The sequence below is a fragment of the Neopelma chrysocephalum genome, unplaced genomic scaffold (genome assembly GCF_003984885.1).
Source record: "Neopelma chrysocephalum unplaced genomic scaffold, ASM398488v2 Primary Assembly neopelma1_71, whole genome shotgun sequence".
Taxonomy (NCBI): Eukaryota; Metazoa; Chordata; class Aves; order Passeriformes; family Pipridae; genus Neopelma; species Neopelma chrysocephalum.
In genome coordinates, this window is record NW_020897731.1 from 6,888,854 (window position 1) to 6,915,081 (window position 26,228).

General features: G+C 38.9%; 1 protein-coding gene across 10 annotated transcripts in view; it reads right to left on the reverse strand.

The window, feature by feature from the left end:
• LDB2 (LIM domain binding 2) overlaps positions 1-25,996 on the reverse strand; it is a 221,979-nt gene extending 195,983 nt beyond the window's left edge. For 9 of the 10 annotated variants that reach the window (XM_027686528.1, XM_027686526.1, XM_027686532.1 and 6 more), the window contains exon 1: positions 25,720-25,977. In XM_027686528.1, coding sequence (XP_027542329.1) covers positions 25,720-25,851 — 132 coding nt within the window. In that variant the 5' untranslated portion in view covers positions 25,852-25,977. Of the gene's footprint in view, positions 1-25,719 lie in introns of all 10 variants that reach the window. The other variant, XM_027686529.1, reaches the window with a different exon arrangement.
• Between the last annotated feature and the right edge of the window lie 232 nt (positions 25,997-26,228).

The following is a 26,228-nucleotide window of genomic DNA, read 5'->3' on the forward strand; positions in this document are numbered from 1 at the left end:
AGGAAAGAAAGAGTTCTCAAATGCCAGGAACTTTCCTTCCAAAAATGAAATTAGATATGGAGGAATCTTATACCACAAAAATTGAGAAAGCAAAGGGTTTTTATGGCCAGATATCAAGCAACATATGTAGCAAATTGGTTACACATGAGGGAATCCCTCAAAAACTAACTCAGTTCTCAGATTTAACCCAATAGTAAATTTTGACCCCGGTATTTTTAGCTGCCTGCTGTTTGCTGTTCTAGCAATGATGTGCCCATAGTTCTGGCAGCAGTTCTTACTGCAAATACTCCCTGCATTAAGAAAGCTGTCAGAATTACTGACCATAGTGGAAACGTCATGCCTAATGCTGTAGTATTGCACTTGTGCCACCCTTGCTTTTTGTAGGGAGGGTTGAGGTGGACACATAGTACACAGACATTATCTTCTCAAAGAAGAAATGCAAACCCCCTGCCCTTCATACACTCTGAAAAGCCTAGCAAAACATAATGCATGAGGATACGGCACTCCTTTGATCTGACCATGCAACCAGCAGGTCTGTTTGAGCCAGTGTTGTCTCCTGCCTTAACCAGGCAGATTAGTCCTGAGCCCTGCAGTCCTCTGGCTCTGAGCTTCACAGTACTATCCTGCCTTTGCTGCCATCCAGCCCATCTCAGGGGAGTAAAGGATGAAATCTCTCAGAGCTGTCATGCAACGGGTACATGGACACTGCTAAAATGTTTTTGAGAAAAATAAATAATAAAACCCTTGGCCAGCAGCATATTGTGAGCAGCAGATTTTTAGTGGTTTTCCCCTCCCCCCCGACAAATATTTTCAGAGTCACTTTCTGGCACAAGAGCAGTCTACTAGAAGAATCCTGCTAAAGTCACTGCCTTTGGGAGAAGTTACTAAACAGCACCCAACTGCAGCAAAAGCTGAGGCCTGCCATCAGCTACATGACCTCCACCATGCATATTTGCCCACACAGTTCAGTGTATGACTGAACACTGGTTTGTGACAGCAAACTAACTCCTCTTCTTTGTTATTGGGCCTTTCACATAGTTCTCTGCACTCTAGTCCATTCCTATGGGGCTTCATAAGAGAAAAATACATGACCTCTTGCTACTGCAATAAATCCTTCTCAGCAGGTCTGACTTTAGCCTTTTAAAGCTCCTCTATCTGATTGTGTCATCAAGCCTCTTCCTTATCAGTCTGTTTCATTCAACTTCTTACCTCTTCCCAGCCTCACTTCTGCACCCAGCCACTTACAGCCTTCCCTTCCTCTTTTGAGCTGTGCCAATGACCAGGAAGGAAAGCTGGCAAGCGAGCGTGCAACCACCACGAAGCAGGAAGAAAGCAACAATGGAGATGAAATCCACCCATCCAGCTAAGTTACAAAACCATATTGTTAACCATCCTGGCTCCCTGACCCTGTTTAAGTTCCCTTACGGGGAAAGAACAAACTAACTGTTTCCACCCCTGGTGAGGAAGGAAGAGAGAGATATGATTGTTGTTCTGACACTTGGGAAGTGCTCAGATACATTGGCAATGAGTGTTAACACAAAATCCTAGGCAGGCAGATCAGGACATTCTCCAAAAGTTGTTTCATTCTAAGAGAGAGATATGCCAGCCCATCAATGAGCTCTGGTCGGGGGCACAAGAGTATGTTAAAGTTTCACTGCTAGCTTTGAGAGCTTCGCTCCTTCCATTCATCCAGTCATCCAACTTATTTCTTAAAATTCCATGCAATGTAGAAGGGTTGAATGCTTGTGCTAGCTTGTGACACCCTAAAAAACAAAACTGCAAAGCCTTTTCTGACATGCCAGCCTGTGAGAGCACTGACATGTGAGAAAGTGTTCAGTCTATAGATGCTCTTTCTGAGTTTCTATGCAGATTTCACTCACTGTCTTTGAGAATTTAAACAGATAATGTCTGGCAGTTCAACTCGGGTATCCAGGTCTTTTTTGGTTTTTTTTTGTTTTGGTTTGGTTTTTTTTGTTTTGTTTTGTTGGGGGTTTTGTTTGTTTGTTGGTTGGTTGGTTGGTTGGGTTTTTGTTTGTTTGGTTTTGGGGTTTTTGTTGTTGTTGTTGTTGGGGGGGTTTTTTGGTGCAAGTCACAATTGTCATTTTAAGGCTTTTTTTAGTATTTTTTTCAATTAACAAACAAACTTGGAAGCTCCAGTCAGAGTTAATGAACTTCAATGGATCTCTGATGAGGTCTCTAAGCCTGCATATTAGGACAGAGGTAGAAGACAATTAACCAGTTTATTTGTAATCCGGCTACTGCACAATGGAGTTAGTGTTTGATATATGACAATGAAAAAAACAATGCACCATTTTGCATTTTTATATATGCTGATATCTACAAATTTTAAACAGAAGATATGCCAGCCTCTGTAAGGCAAATAGAAGGCTGCCAACAGGGACTTCTTCTTAGTTACCTTTTATGAAACTCTTATAAGTAGTCCTGCAGGTCACAAAATCACAGTCACAGAATATGCTGGGTTAGAAGGGACCCACAAGGATCATCGAGTCCAGCTCTTGGCCCTGCACAGGACCATCCCCAAGAGTCACACCACGTGCCTGAAAGCATTGTCCAAACACTTCTTGAGCTCCGTCAGGCTTGGTGCTGTGACCACTTCCCTGGGGATCCTGTTCCAGCACCCAAACACCCTCTGGGTAAAGAACTGTTTCTAACATCCAACCTAAACCTCCCCTGACACAACTTCAGGCCATTCCCTTGGGTCCTGTCACAGGTAAACCAGTACTAGAAAATCCCTCCAAGAAATCCACCACAAACAGATTAAAAAAAAAAAAAAAAAGGATTAATATATTTTCACTACCAGGTAGAAAACAGTGTGCAAATTTGAATACAGAATAAACAGTGCTAGGTATAAGAGACCTTTTAAAAAAAAAAATCTTCTATTTATAGTGCTACTTGCAAGAGATTCTGGTGTCTTAGGGTTTTTTTTAATAAAGCTGGCAGTATTATTTTTAACTAAAATTTCAGATCAAATTCGAAAATCAGACAAAATCAGATGCAGCGTGTGGACAAAAAAGTGACAACAGAATTTTCTAGTATTTAGTTTCATGTATTTTTAAGTACTCTACACTCACTAAGCGATACTGGATTCAACTATGAGAAATTCACAGGACCTGAACCCATACTTTTTATAGAATATATATTCAGTTGCTCCTTTTGGCAATATTCTCCTGTTGAGAGAGACTATTTCAGAAAGTAGAACTGCCACCTTTCTGCTGCAGATCATCCCAGAAGTTTTAAATGTTTTCCTTTCTTTCATCTATACATTCTTTTCTTACATACTGAGGGGCAGAGGAGGATGCTGCAGTATCATTTCCTTTTACAGCTACTTAGTTCTATAAGTATCAGATATATTTGTAGAGTTTGTCTTTAACCTTCTCCTCTCTCTATGAGACCTCATAGAAAGTGGTCAAATAACATATTTCAAGTTATGTGTCAGTTTTGGCCTTTGTATAAACCCAGTGGTCAGAGGCCAATTATGCACACACTCGTGCCAAATTACTGTGATGAAAAAACAAAAGTTACTGTATTGATCATCATTGGTGACCCTTCTTAACCCTTCTGTTAAGTTCAGAGGAAGATTCTTCTATGAAGAAAAAAAAAAAGATATTTACTTAAAGCAATCCTCGGTATTAGAAAGAGAGCATCAAAGCTGACTAACCTAAATAGCATCAATCAACTATCTTTACTCTTACAGACTAACAAAAATAAGAGCCTCCAGGCTGTTCTAAAACCAAAGCTGTTACTTTGCCAATATTTTCCTTTCTCTGCTAGACAGCCCACAGTATTATTGAGTTTGAATCTGTTTTTTCATGGTGTTCCCAGGAACTGAGCATGAGGGCTTATGCCAATCTGTCTTTTCCTGATCTCTCTTTCCAGACAGGCTGGCCAAGCAACACAGAAGAGATGGCACCATATCTCCATGTTTGTGCCCAGACAGCCAGGACAATTAGAGCTAGCTTTAGAGTCCACTTTAGTTCTCTGAGCTTTGCTGGCATTCCTATAAGTGAAATTACTCTGGCTAGTTTATACACCTATCATGTATGATGCCTAAAGTTTAAAAATGTGCTCATTTACTAAACCAACAGGTGTGTAAAGGGCTTCCAAAAAGACAAAAAAAAAAAAAGAAAGGAAACTGCACAGCTATTCTGGTGTTTCATCTTTGTACACAGTTTGCAAATAAAAGCCTAGACTGGTTGCTACTACAAAAGCAAACAGATTGTTGAGTAAATATTTTGTGTTTTCCATCCTGGAATACATAACTTCCTTTTTCCCTTTTAGTGCATATTATTGATTGCTAAGTAGTATCAGTTGTGCAGACACATATTACCTATTGGTAATATCATTTAATCTTGATGGCACTGTCTTTTTTCCCCTTTTTTTCTATTCTTTTTTCTCTTCACTTAAGCAGCTTTTCTCCTCTGAAGATCACTAGATCACCAGATAACAATCCACTCCTAAGCATAGTCAAAAGATGCCCTAGATAAAAGATTTGTGTTATGATTCACAGTGTGTGCAATGAATATACTATTCAGGACATTCTTCACTGATACTATTGTATCACATATTCATTTGCAACACAGACATGTGATGAATGTGATGATTTTCAAAATAGTACTGAAAGAAGTCTCTTATTTAGCTATCATTAAAAAAAAATCTACAACAAAATTAACATCAAGGTTGGAAAATTCAGAATTGTGAATATATTGGTCTGTTGGGTGCTGCTCCAGAAAGGGTAAGAAATGATCCAGAGAAGTACAGTATTCATTACTGAACTTCACTAGCAAAACCATAGCACTGTGTTATTAACAATCTTTCCAGGCCAGAGAAGAAGAGGAGTTAGACCAGAGCATTGCACTGAGGAGGTCTAGGTCTGGGTCTGAAAGCAAATTGAGAAAGAAAGAGTGCTGCTCAACAAGGGAAAGACAACCAGCATGGCTCATACAAAAAGGGCAGCAACCAAGAGGGACACAGACAAGCCACACATTTTTAACAGCTGAATCATAAAACAGGTGAGATGTGAAAAAATTAATCTTGTGGTCATGGCCAGATTGGCTCCAATGGTCCCACCCATTCAACTTTAATATGGTCTGTGGTAGAGCACAGTAAGTTACAGGTACTGATTCTGTCTCCCTGGCACTGAGCCAAAGCACCCACAGGAAGGGCAGTAAGCAGGTAACTATTTATTATTTCATTCACATGTACAAATGGTTTGCCAGTTCAATGCAGTGGCATAAATGTAATGGTGACACATCAGCCAGGCATTTTGAGTAATGATTAATCTAAGTTTGCATTCAGTCACATAATTTATTAAAACATAGTACAAGATACATCATTATTAAAGTGTTTATTGAGTCTGCATTAGAACTGCAAGGATTATTTGTGTAATAAGAGATAGAAGTCTTTTAGATCTAGACTGTAAAATACCAATTGGGTAAGATAGTATATATATTAAAGATTGTAACTATAATTCTGGACATTCTTTTCCATTACAAAAGCAAAATAACATCTTTGCTCTGCAAATGAATTCTTATAAATCTAGAATCATTCCAAGTGATTCCACAAATCACCTTGGGATGACATGCTGTAGCAATAACCAGAAACAAAGGGAATGTCACAGAGACAGAAAAGTCACTACAGTCTTTTCCTTAACTCACGAGCAGAATTTTAACAAGGAGATTTTACAATTCATCGGTACCTCTTTCTAGACTACAGACAGCTGATCAGGTCTGTGGTCCTGTTTTTCAGGGCTTTTTTTTATTTTTGTTTTTAAACAATTACATTGTGATATGAAACTATAATGTTTTCAAAACATAATAACAAGGACCTAAACCATATTTTGATGAAGAGGTACTAATGTGCCTTCAACATTTAATAACTGACACTTCATTAAAAAATGTCAACAGTCCAAAGACAGGTTAGTCTTTGGCATAGATTGATGGTTGCAAGTACCACCTCAAAACCAAGAATTTTTAAACCAGACTAGTCATGGAAGGTAATGATTTTTGAATCACATTTCAAGAATACAAAGCTTCCCTTTTAAAAGCATCCAGATGCTTTTAGCACCTGACACTTTAGCCATGGCTCCTACACGTACAAGAAGTAAGTAGAAACTCAAAAAGTAAGCAAGAAGTAGTATTCAAAAACTTTAAGGGCAGTTTAGACAGCAAAAGTATGGTACAAACAGAAATATATAGGTCTTAGTTTTAACAGAAGTTATGTTTTATTACACATCATACAGTAGGCTGAGGAACAGCACAACAAATATGAAACTATTATGTGAAATATTAATACTTTTTTTTTACAGTGTTAGTAGAAATTATTAAGCCATGATTGAAAGAAACATAACAAATAAAGATATTTCATAGAACCATAAAATGGTTTGGGTAGGAAGTGACCTTAAAGATCATCTAGTTCCAACCCCCAAGCCATGGGCAGGGACACCTTCCTCTAGACCAGGTTGCTCAAGGCCCCATCCAACCTGGCCTCGAACACTTCCAGGGATGGGGCATCCACAACCTCTCTGAACAACCTGTTCCAGTGCTTCATCACCCTCACAGTAATGAATTTCTTCCTAATATCTAATCTAAATCTGCCCTCTTTCAGTTTAAAGCCACTGCCCCTTGTCTTATCACTACATACCCTTGTATAAACTCCCTCTCCAGCTCTCCTGCAGCCCCCCTTTAGGTAATGAAAGTCTGCAGTGAGGTCACATCAGAGCCTTTTCTTCTCCAGGCTGAACAACCTCAACTCCCTCAGCCTTTCCTGGGCCTTTCTTTTCCCATTTAAAAACTTTTCTCAGCCTTTCCTTTCCTCTTTAAATGAGATCAAGTTGCAAAGTTGTGGGAATTGCATTTGAGAGAGAAATTATGCCAAAAAGAAACCCTAGATACCCTACCAAACTAAATATTACCAATTATTACACACAAAGTTATGGATAGTGACAATAGTAACAGAAATACTTAAGAAGAGTGATTCTAAAATGTGAACTTTGAAAGGAAGTATGACAGGTATAAAAATTTACATGAAATTTGATACTTGATTTCAGAAAAAAAAAATCTCATCCAAACTCAGATCAATCTAGGCCAACTAATGAAAAGTGAAAATATTAAGCTATGAAAATACACAATTGTCTAGATGTGTAACTGTATTTTTTATGCTTTTATATTGTATCCATTTCATTAGCTGTGTTCCAGTAAATTAAGGTTTGCATAAAAAGCTTTGCAGTGTTATTTTGATTATGTGAGTTCCTTCAGATCCCCTGCAGCAGCATTAAAATTTAACCATTTCTTGTTATTAATCAAAAGAGAAGTTGGCCTAATTAATATTGGTAATTGATTATAATTAACATGATATAGCATAATTAACAAGACACTGGCACGGATGTTGGCTTCAAAGATTTATTCAAAAACTGAACACAACATATGAATGATAGATAGGATTTTCTAAGACATTTGTTCTGTTTTATTGTTTTCCTGTTGTGAACCACTTCACTTAAAATATGCAAGATGCCTAATGGAAGAACAACTTTACAGGTAAAAATATGACAGGACTGGGGAGAGAATTGTCATGTACTTTGTAAGATGTGGTGCATGTTGCTAGTATGAGAAACAACTTGGGGACATAACATAATGGAGAAGAGGGCACCAAAGGAGAGATGAAGCAAGAGACATGAACTTGCAAAAACCGAACAATAACTGAAAGCATCATTTGGAGGGACTTCAAAGCAAGTCATGAGACTCTGCAGACACCACCATCTGCCACATACTTCTAAAGATTTCAACTCTCAAGGGGCTACTTCCTGCAAGACATGAACATCTTCACAGAAGAGATTAGAGATACATCATGAACTGTCTCATCCTGACTATTTATCATGATAAACCTGCCAAGTGCATTAAATTTGCATAAAAGGATGTGGTCGCCTTTAATAAGCCACCTATTTCTCGATTTCTCAGTGACAAAAACTGAATTGAAACACATTTAGTAGGAGTGCTGCAACTAATCATTGAGTGAACAATCCTTCATAGAATTGCCACACTATGATCTAGCTCTCAGATTTTTTAAATGTACTGTTTCATTCATAGTATAAGTTTAGGTTGCCAGCTATTACAACATAGTGCATCTCTCTAAATGAACAAGAAACATCAATCTAAACTTGTAAAACAATAAATCTCTCTTTCAACATCACTTAAAAGGAAAGCCCCACAGCATTGACATTTGGAATGATAATCAGTGGTGGAATCATCAGTATTCACTGCAGTTCCCGGCATAAGCAATGGAGGTTCTGGGTGAAACTTTAACAAATTTCCTTTTTCTTTAAGTTTTTATTCTGACATAGCTAAAATTTTCATGTGTACATTGTGAAAAGGCCTAAAGCTAAATCCTGAAGGGTATGCAAATCTGTGCAATATAGTTAACATCTGTTGATATATAATATATTAGCTTTTCACTGAGTAACTACTTCAGTATAGTTTTTTAGATACATCCTAGGCAAGCTTTAAATGTAGCTCATCAAGGTAATACAAGTTCAATAAGTATATCATCTTCACTACAGGATATTATCCAACCTTGCACGTCAAGTCACAACAAATTTCAAAATGTCCTTTTAAGACACTGTATGCTGCACCAGGAAACCCTTCTGCTTTTACTGTTCCCTTTGGGTTAGTAATGTCTATAAAAATGGTATTTAAACATTTGCCTGTTCATGGTCAGTCAGACTGGTATATTTGCTGGAAAGTCATTTCTGAAAACCTTTCCCTTTCTAAAGCTAACTTTCACTATTTACTGTATCATTCTCCTATTTCCCTGAATCGAAAAGTAAAGAATGGAAAATTCTGGTAAGACTCACTAAGAGAAGCATACCTTGAATGCACCTGTTCTCTGAAAGTATGCATCCTTTTTCCTTCCTCTTCCCCACACTACTGTGGTTTCCCATTAATTATTTCCAGATATTGTGTTGAGAGTCTTCAGTGAAATCAGCAAGCCTCAGACAAAATCCCAAATATATTGTAAAAGAGGGTTTCTGTGGGATGGAAGAGGCTCAGCCTCACCTGAGGGACCACTACCTGGTACTGAGCACCTCTTTCCACCAATCATTGTAAGTAGGATTTACAATCTTCCTCCAAAATGCTTGTAATACTCCAGTTTAATGTGCGAGATCTCCCTCTCTGTAGTGACCGGTCCCAGTCAGAATAAGCTTCAGTTACTTACTGATGGCTAACTGGAGCCCTTCCTTCAGCTCCTGCTGTTGGTGCTGAGGAGTCCAGACACTGTGCGTGCAGTACTGCCATACTGCAGGCTGCCTTCTGCCAGCACTTGATTAACGAGAACAGGCTCCACAATCCTTTTCCTTAGGAATTAAATGTATTGGCTGAAGGAGGAGGAAGGCAGAAAGGTGTGTTTACAAAGCATCAACAAGAGCCTGCAGCTCCAAACATTTCAGCCCCAACACAAGAGTTGCCTCGTTTCAGGCATGGGTACTGCCTTCAAGGTGCAGTTCTGTGGAAAACCTGACTGCATTCCCGCTCAGGCCTTTCCTTATTTGACCTCTGAAAAAGCCTGGTAGCCACAGTGCCTGTTGCACTTATGTCAGTCTTTAGCAATATGTTTACAATCTGCCAGGTACTGTGATGACAGAGCACCCCAGAGGCTGTAACCCCCCCATCCCATGCCCCTCTATCTCCACAGGCTCCAGAGGAACACAGGGGAGCAGAACAGATTTAGCAGAGTTTGTGGCCTTCTGATGAGGCCTGGGCCCCTGGTCTAACAGTCTTCTTCCTCCTTCAAAAATATGACATGATTACAAAGGCAAGCTAACAACAAAAAACAGTTTCCTTTGATGAGGGTGCAGGCAGGGGAGTATTTGACAGTGTGGTAGTGAGAAAACTTCAGGCCATCACCTAACACTGAAGACTGCAACAAGGTCACATCTCAAATGCACAGCGTATAGAAAGGAGATAAATGCAACAGTGAAGCATTTTCTGTGAGAAGCCATGAGAGAATTGAAGAGTCTTATCTTTAAGAAGAACTTGGTAAAGTCTTTCTGTCACCACAATAAATAGATAAACCCATGTTCACCATAGTCATCACCTTCCTTGCAATTCCCCTGCAATCACATGGTAGGGTCCTAGTTTTCCAGCCCAAATCACTTTACCATGCAACTGTTTGTGTTATGAGAGCTTTCTTTAATGGATTCATGCTCAAAGCGTAAAAGCCAAGCAGCCATACACATTTCAATATTTAAGAGCATAAATAAAAATCTTAATAGATCCCAGATGTTTCATTTCCTCCAGTCCTTGTCAATGATTTGAGTTGGTGCTGATATAGATGATTTCTTAAGATCAGTGGTCAGTTTCATGCTGAAAAAGGTTTAGATGTCTGGGAATTTCAAATGCAATTCCTAGAAATAAATAAATCATTAAGTAGATGGCAGGGAGACAACTATAAATGCAAGCAGCTGTTATTTTGTAAACTTATTTTATGGCCTGAAATGCACTCACAGGTTTTAAATGCAACTGAGTGTGAAACAGACAGTAACATTTTGTCAAGATATATAAAACCTTGTAGACATAATTATTTCAATCTCATTTTCTTAGCAAAAGAACTCAAAGGTTCATACAAATAACAAACTGAAGGAATCCATACTTTATATGGTGCTGGTGAAGCTAATGAAGAACTTGCTATTTATTTCAGCAGAATTCAAGATTTGCTAGCTGCATTCATTTTTCACTTATTAAAGCAGCAAGTTATCATTTGCCATACCAAGCAAATAGAGCACTATAAGAAAGCATGTCTACAAAAACAAGCTGCTGGGCCCAGTAACTCAGATCATGCTGCCAAGCACATAAGTTTGCAAGTGTAATGAGCGGCTCAATTCTCTCACTCTCATTTTTACTGGGAGAAGTTCTTAGTCTCCTAAATGAAAACAAACAGGGAGGGGGGGTCTGAAGCTCATATTTAGCTTGCACAGACCCATGATGTGTGCACTTGATGTCATAAAAATGCCGTAAGTCTGCCAGGTCACAGCCACAAACCCCACACGCTGCCATTTGCAGGCTGAGCAGACACTGAAAGGCTATGAATTTAATTTAATCATCTTCTTTCTCCTTCCTAGTAAAGCAGTAGAAGCTAGCAGCTGCTTCAGAAAAATGTTGAAAAATATTAACTATGAATGTCCAGGATTTGATTTTTGATCAGTATTAGAATCTAATAACAAATCTTGCAAAATTTGTTATTTATTAATATAGCTAACAATGTAGGCTTTGGAATCCACTTTCGAGGAGTATGGATAAGCTCAGCTAAAGGATGTACTCCATGCAGCCTGCCAGATCTACCTACTACTCTGCCAATTTATGGGCTATACATTTCTCTCCAGCTAAATTTCTGATTGAGAAAAACTTCATACACTTTCTGTTATTTGTTTTGCTACACAATACTCCTTAATATGAGAGCTGCTTGTTCTTAATCATGCTTTCTATTATACCTTTGCCATTGTGTGAAATGGTGAGTGCGAAAATAATATAAGTCCCTGAACATGCAGTTTTATCACAAAGCCAACTATGGACAACACTGAACAGCTGAATATGCTGTTCTAGTCCTTTTAAGGTGCCTCAAATTCACTTCTAAGAACTAAATTACCTAAAATTGGTAAACCCAGAAGAATGGGTAGGTCCCACAAAAGAAATGCTTTTGCTATACAAGCTTCTGCACCTTCATCGAGTATCTTCCTATGCAGGGCCAAATGCTCATCTCATTGCTGTAAACAGGAAATCTTTGCATGGGATGGAGCTGCCGTTACAAGATCAGGCTGGAAAAAACCTAGGAAGCGCTTGTGACAAAGAATTTTCAAGAACTTTTTTTTTTAATCACCACAGCATCACTAGCCCACAAACTATGTTATTTGCAATTGTGCATCTGTGTGCCATCAATCTCTAAGGAAGGGAAAGACTGCTGGGCTGAGCTCTCAATTTATGTTTCTCAGTTGAGTCTTATAATCCCACTCAGCGTTCTCAAGCTTAGTGCATCTATTCTGATAACAAAATTTGCACACCAGGTGGGTTTATCCAAGTTCCCATGGTCCTAATGGTTTCATATACTTCCTAATAATCTTGAAAATTATATAGGTAATTGTGTTTCCAAAAAACCACCTTCAGCAAAATTGGGAGAGTTCTTTCCTCTCAACAGGAAAAATATTTTAATAAAGTAGCTACTATATGCCTATAAAAATGGTGAGAAAAAAAGCTATTGAAAAAATCCACCTTTTTTTGATACTATCTTTACATGTGACATTAAACAATGCTAAGGAATTCTGGGGTCCACAGGTGATGAAAGGTGCCAACATAGCATTAACACAAAACAGGATCCACTGACAAGGATCCCTTGGTCCTGCAACACTGCGATCCAGACAAGGCATTAATATTCATATTCTAGAGTGCGATTAGAAGGTTGTAGCTCTGTGCAAGGGTGGGCCTAACCCAGCAGAGGTGCAGTGAACTGCTTCACTGCCTTATTGAAATTCAGTCCATCTAATTGATACTGCGGAAGGCAGTAGCATAATGAAACAGAGCAGAGATCATTTCAGTAGTTTTATCAATCTGTGCTCTCCTGCTCCCGACCAATGTATAACCCCAGACAGGACTCTTTCCAACTTCAAGCAGACCTAGGAACAATTTAAGTTTCTGTAATGTGGTAACCATTGAGATATTGCTATTAGATCACCATTCAGAAATGTATCAAGGCTGTGACTACCTCTGTTTTTATAACACCAAAAATGTATTGGTTTTGCTTAAGGTAGCCCAGTTTCTTTCAAAATGACAATTTAAGCAGTGCCTTTTCCTCGTAACCAGAATAAAATATTTATAACTACCTCATTTATTTGCAAGCACATACAGGTAACGCCTGTTAAAAAGCAAAATCACTTAGACTCTGGGTAGTTTTGGTACTGTAAGTAGTCTCCAAAAGGCAACAGATGTGGGGACGGGGGAGGGGGAAGTTGATTTTGTCTTTTTAATATTCAAAGTGGGTCTGTTCTCACTGGCTAATTAAATCAGTAGAGTGCAAACAATAAAAGAAAAAAATAAGTGTTGCCTTTCTTCCCTAGAACAACCTCTCTGATTCATCTGTACTTATTACAAGTATTAATTTATCACCAGACTTTACAATATTCCCTTCCCAAACTGTCATGAAATAAGATACATATTCCACAGCATCAGTTCCCATCAGAAAGAATATGCTTTTCCTGTGGAAAGATAAGATGCTTTTTCCACTATTAAGAAAAAACAGACTTGGAATGAGCTTCTTTGATTGACATGAAATTATTGAAGAATCACACTAAAAAAGCAATACATTTAATAACAATATCAGATGTACAAATCAACCAGCAGAACGCTTCCCTAAAATATATTTGTACTTGCTTGGCAAAGCCAGTAGGTTTGCACGGGTGTGCTGAATTACTTGAGAAGTAATGAAATGTGTTAATAACATTAAACAGTCATCTTCCAGGAACTTAGAGTATTATGGTATTTTCTAGTCAGATAATTCTTTGTAGTGCATAAATACATGTAATATCAATTAAAACATTTTGATTTATGAAATCAAAATGACAGCGGTATATTTATATTTGGTTTTGAAAGTATTTTAAACACTTCTATCTACTTTTAACCTTTAGTTAATTACAATACATAGGACAATAATCACAAAATGCTACAATACAGACCAGAACTCCACTGTACAACAAGAGAGAAGGCAGTCCCAGCCCTAAAAATCTTATAATAAATAGAAAGGTGCACATCATGAAGACAGGGTAGTGTATGATTGTCAGTAACCACCTAACTTTAAGAGCATAAAGCTCAGCAAAGGATCAAAATACCTTTACGTGAAATAAGGCAGATTGCATGACCTGAGCCCTGTGCTGCTACCGCTTCCCATACCACCGAATTAAATGCAGGTTTGGGCATGTATGTCTATGTATTATGTTTAAGTGACAGCATTATGGCCACACCTGAAGATAAGGGACACAGATCCTAAGTACGCAGAATAGAGGGATGCAGACCCCTTGTATTGTAAGGCAGTGTATTCAGCAGTAAGTTGGTATTTAGCAACAGAAGACAACTATTTGAGCCCAATTGTTCCTAAGTTTTTGAAAGCATCAGAGCCAAAGAAAATGTTAGGGAACATAACACGTGAGTTTACAAGCAACTCCTCTCAAATGCTCAGGATCATAATGGAAGAAAACATGGAAATGCTTGTTTGAAGACGCAACAAGTGATAATCAAGAGACTAGTGTCTGGTAATGTGAGGTTCTGAGCATTTATAGATCCAGGGTTTCTTCTCAGCTCCATGCATTATTTGCCTAATTTTAAGTTTATCAGTAACTCTCAGAAAAATACAGCTTTATTTTAATTAATGAATAATCCACAGCTCAAACACTGATCTATTTAACCCCAGATTCAGGAATGTACTGAGTTGCATGCCCAATGCTAACTATATCTTAGTTAAAGCTACTGTAAAGCTACCATTTAGACATAGCACCAAAAAGTACATTGCACCCTTCACGCACTTTTTTGGTTAGCCAAATTAATGGTTGCCAACAAATAAAATATTTACTCTGTACTGCAGGCAAAACCAGTGTTTCTTTATGTAATCTGAATGATGAGCAAACACCCAAGCACTGCAGATAATAGCAGCAGGTCAGACTGAGCAAAATGATGTCCCAACTTATTACACTTTGCAGTAAAATACACACTGTAAAGACCCCAAACAGAAATTAACCCATTAATGCTTAATTTAACTGTAGCTTGAAAACACAGTAAAATAACCTAGCAAAGACATTTCTGTTCATAGTTGTATGAAGAGACATTTGTCAATACCCATTAACCTCTGGCTTTTACCTGTTAGTTTTCTAAAAGATGCTTGTGTTGCTTCATAAGCCACAAGGTGTCACAGTGGCTCAACTGGTAGGATTCTTGTCAGTCTAGACACGCAGGTTGTGGCTTCAGGTTACATACCAGTGCTAAACACCGCTCTGTCTGTGCTACACTGCGTATTTAGAAGTGCAGCCCTTTGGATGCAACAATCAGTCAAGGTGTAACTTGATTGCTTCAGGATGTTCTTGATGTGGGTGTTAAACAATCTTACAGCACTGTCAAGGAAGAGAGGTACTTGGTGCACTGGCACCTTGACCAATCTTTTTACTTTGCTTTATTAACCCTGCCAATGTTAAGAGGTACTGAAAGGAGTTGAGCTAATCATTCACATCAAATAATAAATTTTATGAATTCCACTGTGTTCTGCCCAGAGTTGCTAGGAATTAATACCAATTTCTCCGAATGCATTAATTATTCAAATTTAAGACATATTTTTGCTTGTCTTTCATAGCAAGCAGTATGATGTAAGCATGCAATATTCTGATAAGACTATATGCTGTAATTGGTCATATATTGTGCGTTATTGTTTTGCATCCTTGACTGGATGAGCACAGATGGAGCTAGAGCTTAAAATGCCAGGAAGCTTAGAAAATTTTTACCATTTTTCTAATATAACTGCATGCTAAGCAGCGTTCCATCCCATGAAAAAATTATGCACGTGAATCATATTTACTGACTTGTAATTTTCCCATTGCAACCAGTCATTGTTATTAATTTGCTTTACATTCATACACCAGTCAGTCCTCACCGCAAAGCAATCAGAGATTCTTCTCTGGTGTATTTAATTTCTAAGTATCATGGTTCTATCTGGGAGATTTTGGAAGCACAAAACAGGAAACACTGTCTCTCAGCTTAGCCCATATAAAATAAGCAAATTCTTTCAAGAATGCTTAGCACATTGAAATTTGCATTCTGCAATGTAAGAATAAAACTCCATTGATCAAACATTCACAGAAACACATAAAACCCATAAACAAAGCCACAACAAATTCACTGTTAAACTCAAGTGAAGTGTCACGGAAATTTTGCATGTAGTATTTGTTGCACTCAGGTAATGAACGTTTATCCAGTGTGTTGGCTTTTCATGTCCCATTATTCATGACAACAGATTCATTAAAATGGGCCTATGCTTTTTAGCATAATCAGCAGCGTGTATAGGTGTGGCCTTCAAAGAGTTATTGCCACAGTTTACAGGCACACTGTTCATAAATGCAAGCAGAACTCCAGTCGGTGCAAAACGCCAAGCTTCCCACAAAACATATGGTAATTTTTCCTGTGTAAAATGGATAGATGCACTATATAATGCATAATTTCAGCACATTATATCTGAACTTCTAATTGCTTAAAATGATACTTCAAATCACATCAACAACATTATTACCTAATTACCCTAAGGGTTAACTGATACTCCAGTGATTAAGTCTAGGTAGAAGTGACAGAGCTATGGTATTGCTTTCATCCACTACAGCAAAAGGTATGGTTGCAGACACACATCTAGAATCTTGAATCTGTCAATGTTTTTAACATCTTGGTATGGTGAAGAAGAAAGCTGGAGAAATGCTGGCCAAGTACGAAAAGGAAGGAAGGTCCCTCTTGCAAGACGCTGAACAACAAAAATTATTTTCATTTGCTCTAAAGGAACTATTTTATAGCAGTTCTTTTCCTTTCACATTATTGTGATGTGAAATAGAGCAACATGAAAACATTTTTGGTATTTAAAATGGGTACAAGAATCATGGAAGATGGTGACACTGATCTGAAAAGGCAAGTTACTATCAGGATATGGGGGACAGAGTAAAACAGACAGTTGCAGGCCTTTCTCCACTGCCAAGTGATCCATCATGAGACTTTTGTAAACTGCATGAAAAAAACATAGCATTCTAGGTGCGAGGCGCTTCATATTCCCTTTTTCCATCTGTAAAATACTATCCCAGTTGCAAACCTAGAGGCAAAGCACATATCATGCCTGCCTTGCCCATCACAGCTTGGAGGATGTCTAGTTCATAGATGATGGTTAGGAATTTTGGTGCTGCTGATTGCTTTCCTAAGGGATGAAGTATGCTGAGGGTGCTTCTGTTTAAACAGGAATAAGATTTAACAGTTTCACTCTATTTACTTTCCTGTTTTCTGAGCATTTTTGTCTCTCCATGTAACTACTGTATTTAAAGATTTAGAATATTTCCTTTTGTATAATGTGGCTGTTAATATCTCAGAAATCTCTTTGTAACCTACTCTAGTACAGATGGCAGCTCTTTGTGTGATAAAATCTCCAGCTAATGGCTGAGGCAAAACTACACAACTGGAACAAAAATCACAGTAAGATACATTAAATACTTCAAATGCACAATGTGCTGTAAGTCATAATTTTCTAAATTTACTACTTTAGAAAATAACGTCATCATGGCTAGGCTTCGCGAACGAAGATTTGGGAAGGGCTCTACCCATTTTTCATGCAAGCGCGTTGGTGGCTAAAAAGGCCAATACGAGAAAGGCAAGTCCGGTTGCAAAAGGCACAGCAGAAAGACTCCTTAGATGGTATATTCTGCAAGGTTCGATTCTTTCTGCGTTGTCTTTTCTCCTCAAGAGTGATCCTGCGTGCCTTCTCAAAAGCATCAGCAGCGTTATAAATGGTCTGTCTCCAGGCCTCCCGATTAGAGGCCAGAGTGGACCAGTTATGGTGATCAATATGCCCGAGGCTGAGTTGTTGCTTCAGGGAGTCCTTGTATCTTTTCTTTGGAGCTCCTCTCTTGCGGCAGCCAGTGGCAAGTTCACCATAGAGCAGGATCTTAGGGAGGCGGTGGTCCTTCATCCTAGAGATGTGCCCTGCCCAACGCAGTTGCGTTCTCAGGAGCATGGCCTCAATACTTGTGATTGCTGCCTGTTCGAGAACAGATGTATTGGTCACATAGTCTGACCAATGGATGTTAAGGATTGTACGGAGGCAGCGTTGATGGAAGCGTTCTAGGAGACGCAGGTGGTGGCGGTAGATGACCCATGATTCGGAACCATATAAAAGAGTAGACAGCACTATGGCTCTGTAAACACTGATCTTGGTGCTTTTCTTCAAGTGTTTATTACGCCAAACTCGTTTATGGAGTTTTCCAAAAGCACTGTATGCCTTCGCTAACCTATTGTCTATCTCCCCATCAATCTTACCATCTGAGGAGATGAGGCTGCCTAGGTAATTAAACTGTTGGACTGAATTGAGTTCTGACTGGCCGATGGTGATGTGGGGACGGTGGGGGACTTCCTGAGGTGCAGGCTGATGGAGAACTTCTGTCTTCTTTAAGCTGACTTCCAGCCCAAAGAGCTCAGCAGCCTCTGCAAAGCAGGATGTTAAACGCTGCAGAGCTGCTTCTGTGTGGGCAACAGAAAATAACGTAATAAAACGTGAAAAAACAAATGTTTGAAAGTCCAAAAGAAAAGTAAAAGTAGTCCACTACTCACATGATGTGAGACTGTACCTAATACTCAAACAGGGACAGTTGTTTTTTTCCCAGGTATTTTTGAAGAATAAGCAGAGCGGATCTATGATTCAGTCTGTTCTTGAATCTGCCTTAACAGAGGTTTCCAAATGTGATCACTTTTATATACACATAATGTTTCCTTTGCCCTCTGAATGCAACAGATAAGGTCATCCAACTAGACTGCAATTCTTTTGGATGCTCTAGTCTACAGCTAACAGTTGCAGTAAATGGAACTGCATTAAATGGATGGGATCTGGACAGATACTGAATCTACTCTATGTTAGTAATCTGATGTCAAAATTATACCCAGAGGTTAGATTTCCCCCTTTCCTTTTTAAACACAGGTACAAACAATGTTTCTGCTCAGCTAACCAGGCTCTGCAAACTTAGAATCAGGGAAGACAAATATCAACAGGTATTGCAGATCACGTGTGACACATATTACAGCAATGTTCGAAGTTATTAGTTGCTCCAAAGGATGAAAAGACCTAAGCATTTAGTTTGCAGGTGACCAGACACTAGATTTCAAGTACATTTAGAAACCTACATAAAATCATGGCTTTACTGCATCAGTTTGGAGTTTGCGGCTCTCCTCTGGCCACGTATCTGAATGTGAATATTGACAACAGAAGGACCTGAGGGAAAAGTTGTACTTTGATACTTATATTTTGACTGTATTTATAAGAGTTATTCATAAAGAAGTACACTGCTACACGCAAGTCTCGTGCTTCAACCCAAAAAATCTATGAGTCAATGATTCAAGTCTATATGATGAGGATGGGAACATTCCTTGGCCAGGAGCTTCCACATGGTATGCCTTCTTGACCATAGTGTAGAAACAGCAAGGGAGTACCAAGGCAACCTAAGTCTCATGCAGAGAACAACCTGTTCTTGAAAAATGTATGGCCTTTGCGAAGACTCTACACTACTAACACTCTTGAATCCTGAAGAGGTGATAGGCTTAGAAACACACCAAGCCCTACTTCATGTTTAGTTCTGCAAAGGTCTCATTTTTCCAGAGCAGTTGGTTTTTCATTAACCTCTTAAGGCATGAAAGTGCCAGAGTTGTTTCCAGAAGCGTCAGTTGTTCCCATACTGAGGTTTAAGGTCTGCAGGTGGTTCTAGTTGATCCCCTGTTACCTCAGGAGTACCAAGTGGACTATTGAGCTTAGATCAGTAACTTACAGGCTTTAGTTTAGTAGGGCACGACTGTCCACCACAATGTGATAGAAATGGAAACAGTATTCTGACCATAAAATTATTTCCTTCTGAAATTTTCACAGTTACCAAACACAGGGGTTCGGGGATATTTCTTTCATTTCTATTTCTGTCTAACAAATAAGACCATTAAGACCTGACCCTGCCCTACCACAGTCTTTTTTTGGAGACCAATCATCAGTCACTTTGGGGCAATCTTGTTCCTGCCAGGATCACCCCTCTGAGGCACCAAGTAGCCCAGAAACAACTTTTGGGAAGGAGCACCCAGCAAAACTGAGGATCTACCCTGGCCTGTTTACACAGTACAGTGCAGGAAAGAAGGCTCTTCTTGGGGAGGAAACAACCGAACAAAGTATCAGCATGATTGGAACGTCTGTTTACAGTAGATATGCAACTTCTGGCAAAAAGATACAAAAAAAATACCATTTGAAGTAAGGAGTCCAGCTAAAAAATATTGCAAGGAGTTTAGCAATCTACCCATACCCTTTCTTTTTAAACAAAGAAAGAGTATATATCAAAATCAAATTATTTTTCCTTTTATCTGACCTTGCAATCCTACTGCAGGCAAAACTCCAGCTTAAATAAGAGCCCAGGACTGGGTCCTTGTTATGATCTCTGTTTTGTTCCTTCTCACTAACCAACAGCTTCTATTTTTGACACTGGATCTGCATAGTGAATCTGTTTACATCAGGGAAAGACTAGGTTTAAGATTTTTTTAAGTGGATTAATGGTTTAAAGAGTAAAGAATGAAAAAGAGAAAAGGAAGGGTTGAAAAGGTTTCTTTATAGAAAATCATCTAGTAAGTATCAGAGTGATTGCAAACAAGACCCATTCTTACGCTTTTGCACTGACTCTTTCTCTGTCCTCACCAGTCCCTACCCCCAATAGCTCCCCGCTCCTTATGTGTGCAGTTTCCCTTCTATATTATAAGTTCAGCGGGGGAGGGGGAAGCAAAAGCAGCAAGACATCCCTGATTGTAAACTAAGGATCAGCATGTAAAGGAAGTAGAGTCTTTTTTTTCTCCCTGGCCTCATAAGAATTGTTAGTTTGTAACAATTTTAATTGAAAACAGCTGCAACTGAAATTTTTTAAGGGATGAAAAAAGTATATCAAATAAAAAACAATCAGTAAAAAGAGCCTTGAATCCATTCTGAAATCAGTGTCTGCCTAAAGGCATTCAAGGGTTTTTTTTTAAACTGACCTATGAGTTTCAGCAAAGCATGGTTCATAAGTATTCTCAAAATACTTTACTCATGTTCCTAGAATCGCTAAGTATTAGTAAATTTGTGGGTCAAAGAGTATTTCCTCAAAAATACTTTGAGACAGAAGTTTATGTGTTTTCCCCTCAACAAAACAAACTCATTGGATAAACTCAGACTTATGTACACAATATGAGAGATCTGTTTGCCATACTAAGTTGCTATGTGAACAAATGTGATGTCATAACATAGATTTTTATGACTAATCTATTAAAAATGTATCAGGAAGAAGAAGATTATTTCATCAGATAGCAATCTGAAGAAGTAAAATAAGCGAATTTCATCAAACTGCAGAAAATTTGTTTTGCTTTGATTTCCTTTAAATATTTGGTTGCATATGAATGTCTGTGTAAGCTTCCAGTCCATTTAGTAGCTTTTAAATAATCATAACATCCTCCTTTATTTTCCTTTTCATTTTTTTTACATTTTCTTCCATTATGAAATCTCTACTTTGTTAAATTCACTACATAGTTTCATAGGAGTTTAATATCATTTGATTAAGCTGGTTGTCTTTAAAACAAATATGCTACTAATCAAGCTCTCCAGTCACCCTTAAAACATTTTTCTATTAGCCAGAGGGAAAGCTGTGTTTTGCATATAATGGTGATGTAAGGCATAATCTCTTGTAGTTACAGAGGAAGATACAGGTGAATTTAATATATTGTGATACACAAAAGTTCTAACAATACAGGGGACTAAATAAACAAGTGAAAGGCTTGATACATTTCTTTGATTACTGACAATAAAGCAACGCCTCAAACTTTAAACTGTCAGCGGCTCTAAGTGATCTCTCCATGGCACACTGTAATGTTACTGAATAATTATATACAAGATATAATCACCTTTTGTTTTCTTTTAAGTGTGAGCATTTTCAAATGATTAAAAATTGGAACAGAAAAGGATTTACAACATCAAAGAGGAAAAGAGATGCCTTTTTAAACATCAAGCTTTATGAAAAACGGAGAAAACATTTAAGCTAATTTACCTATGTTGTGTATTGCTACCTAGAACTTCAGAAACTGCTGATCATGCCACAACAGGATTGCTTTCTTGAAATGGTAAACCAAAACAGATATAAAAATATTAAGATAAACTGAGTTTGAGTGAATGGTGATGAAATCCTTAAAACCACACACAGAGCAAGGAAACAGCTGCATTTTGGTTAACCAGAAAGTTAATCAACTATGAGAGAAGTAAGCAAGATTTATCTTTATATCTGCCAGAGATTATTAAGCATTTAAATATTCGTTTTTCTTCTTTAAATCAGGATTGTTGATGCATTACAAAATGGCACTAGATTCTCCCAAAGTATTATTAAGAAAGCATGTATTGATTTACAAAAAAGGATTACCACATTAGATTTCTTTGAACAACCTTTAAGGAAGGTAAGGTGTTCCTGTACACTATTTAGTAACTCAGACTCCCTAATTTACTTTAGATCACATAAGAATTAGCTAGATGGTGGACTTTTGCCAGTACTTACATCATAAAACCACCCCCTGCCTGGGTGTGATTGGAATTCTTCGCCTAAGACTGACCCTGAATTTAAAAAGGCAGTTGTAGGTTCTGTCTGAGGAGCTCATAAAGTTATAAGAAGTTTGGAGAGCAGAAGTTTGCACATCTAGCACAGGTTAAAGCTGCTAATTCTTTACTTTCATGACTTCCATTTCTTCCTAAAGAAAACAAGAACAACAAAGATAGTTATGCTGCATCTAAATGACCTTTATCACTCTGTACTTTGTCTGCTTAATACACTGAGCACATCCTTCACACTGACTCTTATTCCCTTCCACCCAATGCTGGCAGAAACCAGAGTGGAAGCAGTGGATTTCTCAGGAAGGGTCCCCAAGCACAGAGTTGTTTTGAGGACACTTCTACAACATCCAACATACAATCGACCCCCCTGCTGGGAGAGCAGGAGAAGAAATGACATTTACTGGTGTATTCCCCAATGGTGCTTCTACGAGCCCACTGCTTTTTTGGAATCATTTCTCACCTACTTCCAAGTTCTGGAGAGTTGCTACAGGAATTCACTACAAAGGCTAGCAGATGGAGGGGAGAAAACAGATAGACACGACATACAGATACTCCTTCCACAGCCTCTCCATCCATCCTCTGTACAACATTATTAAATGATGTATGTTTTGCTCTGCCTTGGAACTTCCACCACTGCAAGGGACAGTAGAGAATCTGACTCTAAAGGATTATTAAGAACATTTTTATTTTGTAGGAAACCAGGAAAATCCCAAAGGCTTTCCACTGATATATTTGGGATAACAGCTGTAGTTTCCCATTTTTTAATGCATCTCCACTTGGCACTGGCTCTCTGCACAAGTTGGGTCCACGTGGAATCTGCCGGCTTGCTACCCCCAGTCTTCTGGAGAGTTTCTTTGTTATTCCGTTCCCCTTAAGCTGCTTTGCCTGTGCTCACCTACCCCCTGGGGCTCACAGAGCACAAGCAGCCTCCTTCAGAGACCAGTGCCTACATTATTCCAAAGACTTCCTGAAGAGAAACGTTCATGCAGCAAGCCTGTATCACCCACAGCACAAGCACATTCCTTCCATGACATACAGGGCTCTGGATTCAAAAAATTTAGAGCTTGTTATACATGCTCCAGAAGCCTTCAGTTACCAATCCCAAAAATGATTGGAACTGCATAAAATTAACATGAAACTTCCACTCCAGACCTGCCCCAGAAGCCAGCATGAGTCGTTACAGACTGTCCACACCTAGTCACTCTGTGTCCCAGGAAACTAGTTCAATAATTTTTTTTTTTATTAAGGAGATGTTTTAATTGGAGGATGAATGAGATGAACCGAAGTTAGCTAGAAAACATATTTCAATGAATAACAATGCTTACAGCACAGAGCTCAGAAACTAAAAAAAAAAAAAAAAAGATAACCGGAATGTAAACACTGAACAATCACACAGCAAAAAAATTTTTACTCTGAGCAACTAAAAGAAATGCTGGAGCATAAGGCCTTCATTAGCTAAACATCGTCTGACAAAGTAAAATGCTGCTGAAACCTATGGCAGTCCTAGCAAGGAAGAGTAAGTTTCTGCTTTTTGCCCACAACAGTCCATCTGAACGTGCACAGCAAAAACTGCAATTAAATGCCCTGAAGCCTAACTCAGCACACCTCAGCAACGAAGGAGGGGGAAGTTGTTTCACAAGTCCCTCAAAAACTTTTTCTAGCGTAATATTTGTAAAAGAGCTGCAATCAGAGACCGGTCAATTATTAAAAGTACCACTAAAATAATATGTAAAAAGGCTAAATTAGCACTGACAGCTTTTAGAGCAGCTTGTATATAAAACTCTGAAGAAATCACTCAATGATACATATTTGCTCTTTTCCCTTGAAAAAGTCTAGAAATTATTACATGAATATGTACAAGAATGCAAGGAACAGAATTGCAAGACAGTGACAAATGAACAGTACAAACAAACCCCCACAAACCCCCTCTTTCTATTTAAATGGCAGTGACCCTCCACAACCAACAACTTGGGGCAAAATTGACAAACAGTTGCCGTGATTTTGGGAGCAAGGAGCTGCTAGGAGTTTTTAGCCAGCACGAAGTGTATTACCAATTACTCCCCAGAAATGTTTTAAGTCTGGCAGTGGTAACTGCTGGAAAAGCAGTTACCCCGTGGTGGTACCCAATCAGAAAGCAGGTCACATCTCGTTAGCTGTTTCATATACATTAAACGTCACAGATTCTTCATGGCTAAGCTGACAATTCAGGCATGTGTGTTTTATTTTATTATAACCTCATGTTATCTTAAAGAATCACAATACAACAAACAGATCAACACGAGCTCCTTTACCATGCTTCATGGCACGAATCTGGCAGATATTTGCTGTTATATAAAGCTGTTCACTATAACAGATTAATACTTTTTAAAAGTCTTTTAAGGGCACCACTAATCACTACTATGAAAAATTGCAGCAGCAAGAATGTTTGCTGCACAAACACAGACACATGGACAGAAATCCAGCCTGATTCAGCCACACACTTTTTACTTCAGCAGAATTTAAAAGTGTGCTTTATTTAACCATGTAAATAACAAGACACAGCCTCCACTATTTTTTTTCTTTAAGTGACAGAAGTATTTCCCCCTCCCATTCAGTATATTTTTCGTGGTGGCTGATCTGGATTTTGAAGCCTGGGTGTATAAACCACTAGCACATTATACAAAGCATAACCAACAGTGAATGTAGTTTACATTATTGGGTACTTTTGACAGCTATGTGATAAAGTAGCGAACCGATCATCTCTCTTGCTAAAAGCAACAGCATTCTGAATGTAAACACAAATTTCTCTTGCCGGTTGTCCCGAACATGTGTTCTTTAAGAGTAGCCTAGGAATAAGTTTTTAAAACTCTGCTCCTGTTTTCAGTTATCATTCATTTTTAATTTTAATGAGTTTACAAAACAAAACCAGAGAAATGTTTGCCTCTCCCCCTAAACCTGCAACATTTCAGAAATAATTTTGTGCAAAATCTGAAGCAATACCTTGCAATATTATAGCTGCAAATGCCAGCAGGACAGATCCTGATCAAACAACACACTAAGGCAAAGAAATTTCCTGAGACCACCGTTACAATCAACCCTGAAGTGCTGTACTGTAATTTCACGATTTCAGCCTAAGCTGGTATCTCCTCAAAGAGTTGCTCTGCGTGGAAACATAATGAGGGATTACCCAATTAAACTACTAAATTAATTAGGGTTCATGCCTGCATATACTGTACTGTCTAGTGGGACGCTTCAGCTGGAATTCGGGCTGAAACCTACCACGGTCCATGCACAGAAAAACAAGGCTGGGGGACTTACCTCCGTCCGCGACTGCAGCCTCTTGTTCATTTCATATATTCGGTACTCTGGTTGCACCATGTATGGTGTGTGTCTCCTATAAAATGGGCCAAAAGGAGAAGAATAGAAAGGGTCATGTGGTGTGCTGGACATCTTGCCTGCTTGCAGAGATTCAAGCTACACAGAGTATCATCAACATCCATACAGAGCACATGGGCTGTGTGTTCTTCACAGTACAAAGTAGCGGCGCGCACACACACACACACACATCCAGGCTGCACGCACTGGCTGGGGACTGCTGTGGGAGCCCGCTCCGGCGGAGACGGGCGGGGGGGGGGGCGGGGGGGGGAGCGGGAGCGGGAGCGCACAGGCTCCAGACAGGGAGAGGGAGGCTAGATAGCTTCAGGCACCGCCGCTCGGTTTTAAAGCAGCAGTTTCTGGAGGGGTCATTTCCTGTCCGCGCCACCGACTAGTTCAGAAACACCATTCCCCCCGCGGCGGGCAGAGGTGCGGGGCTGGGGCTCGCCGTG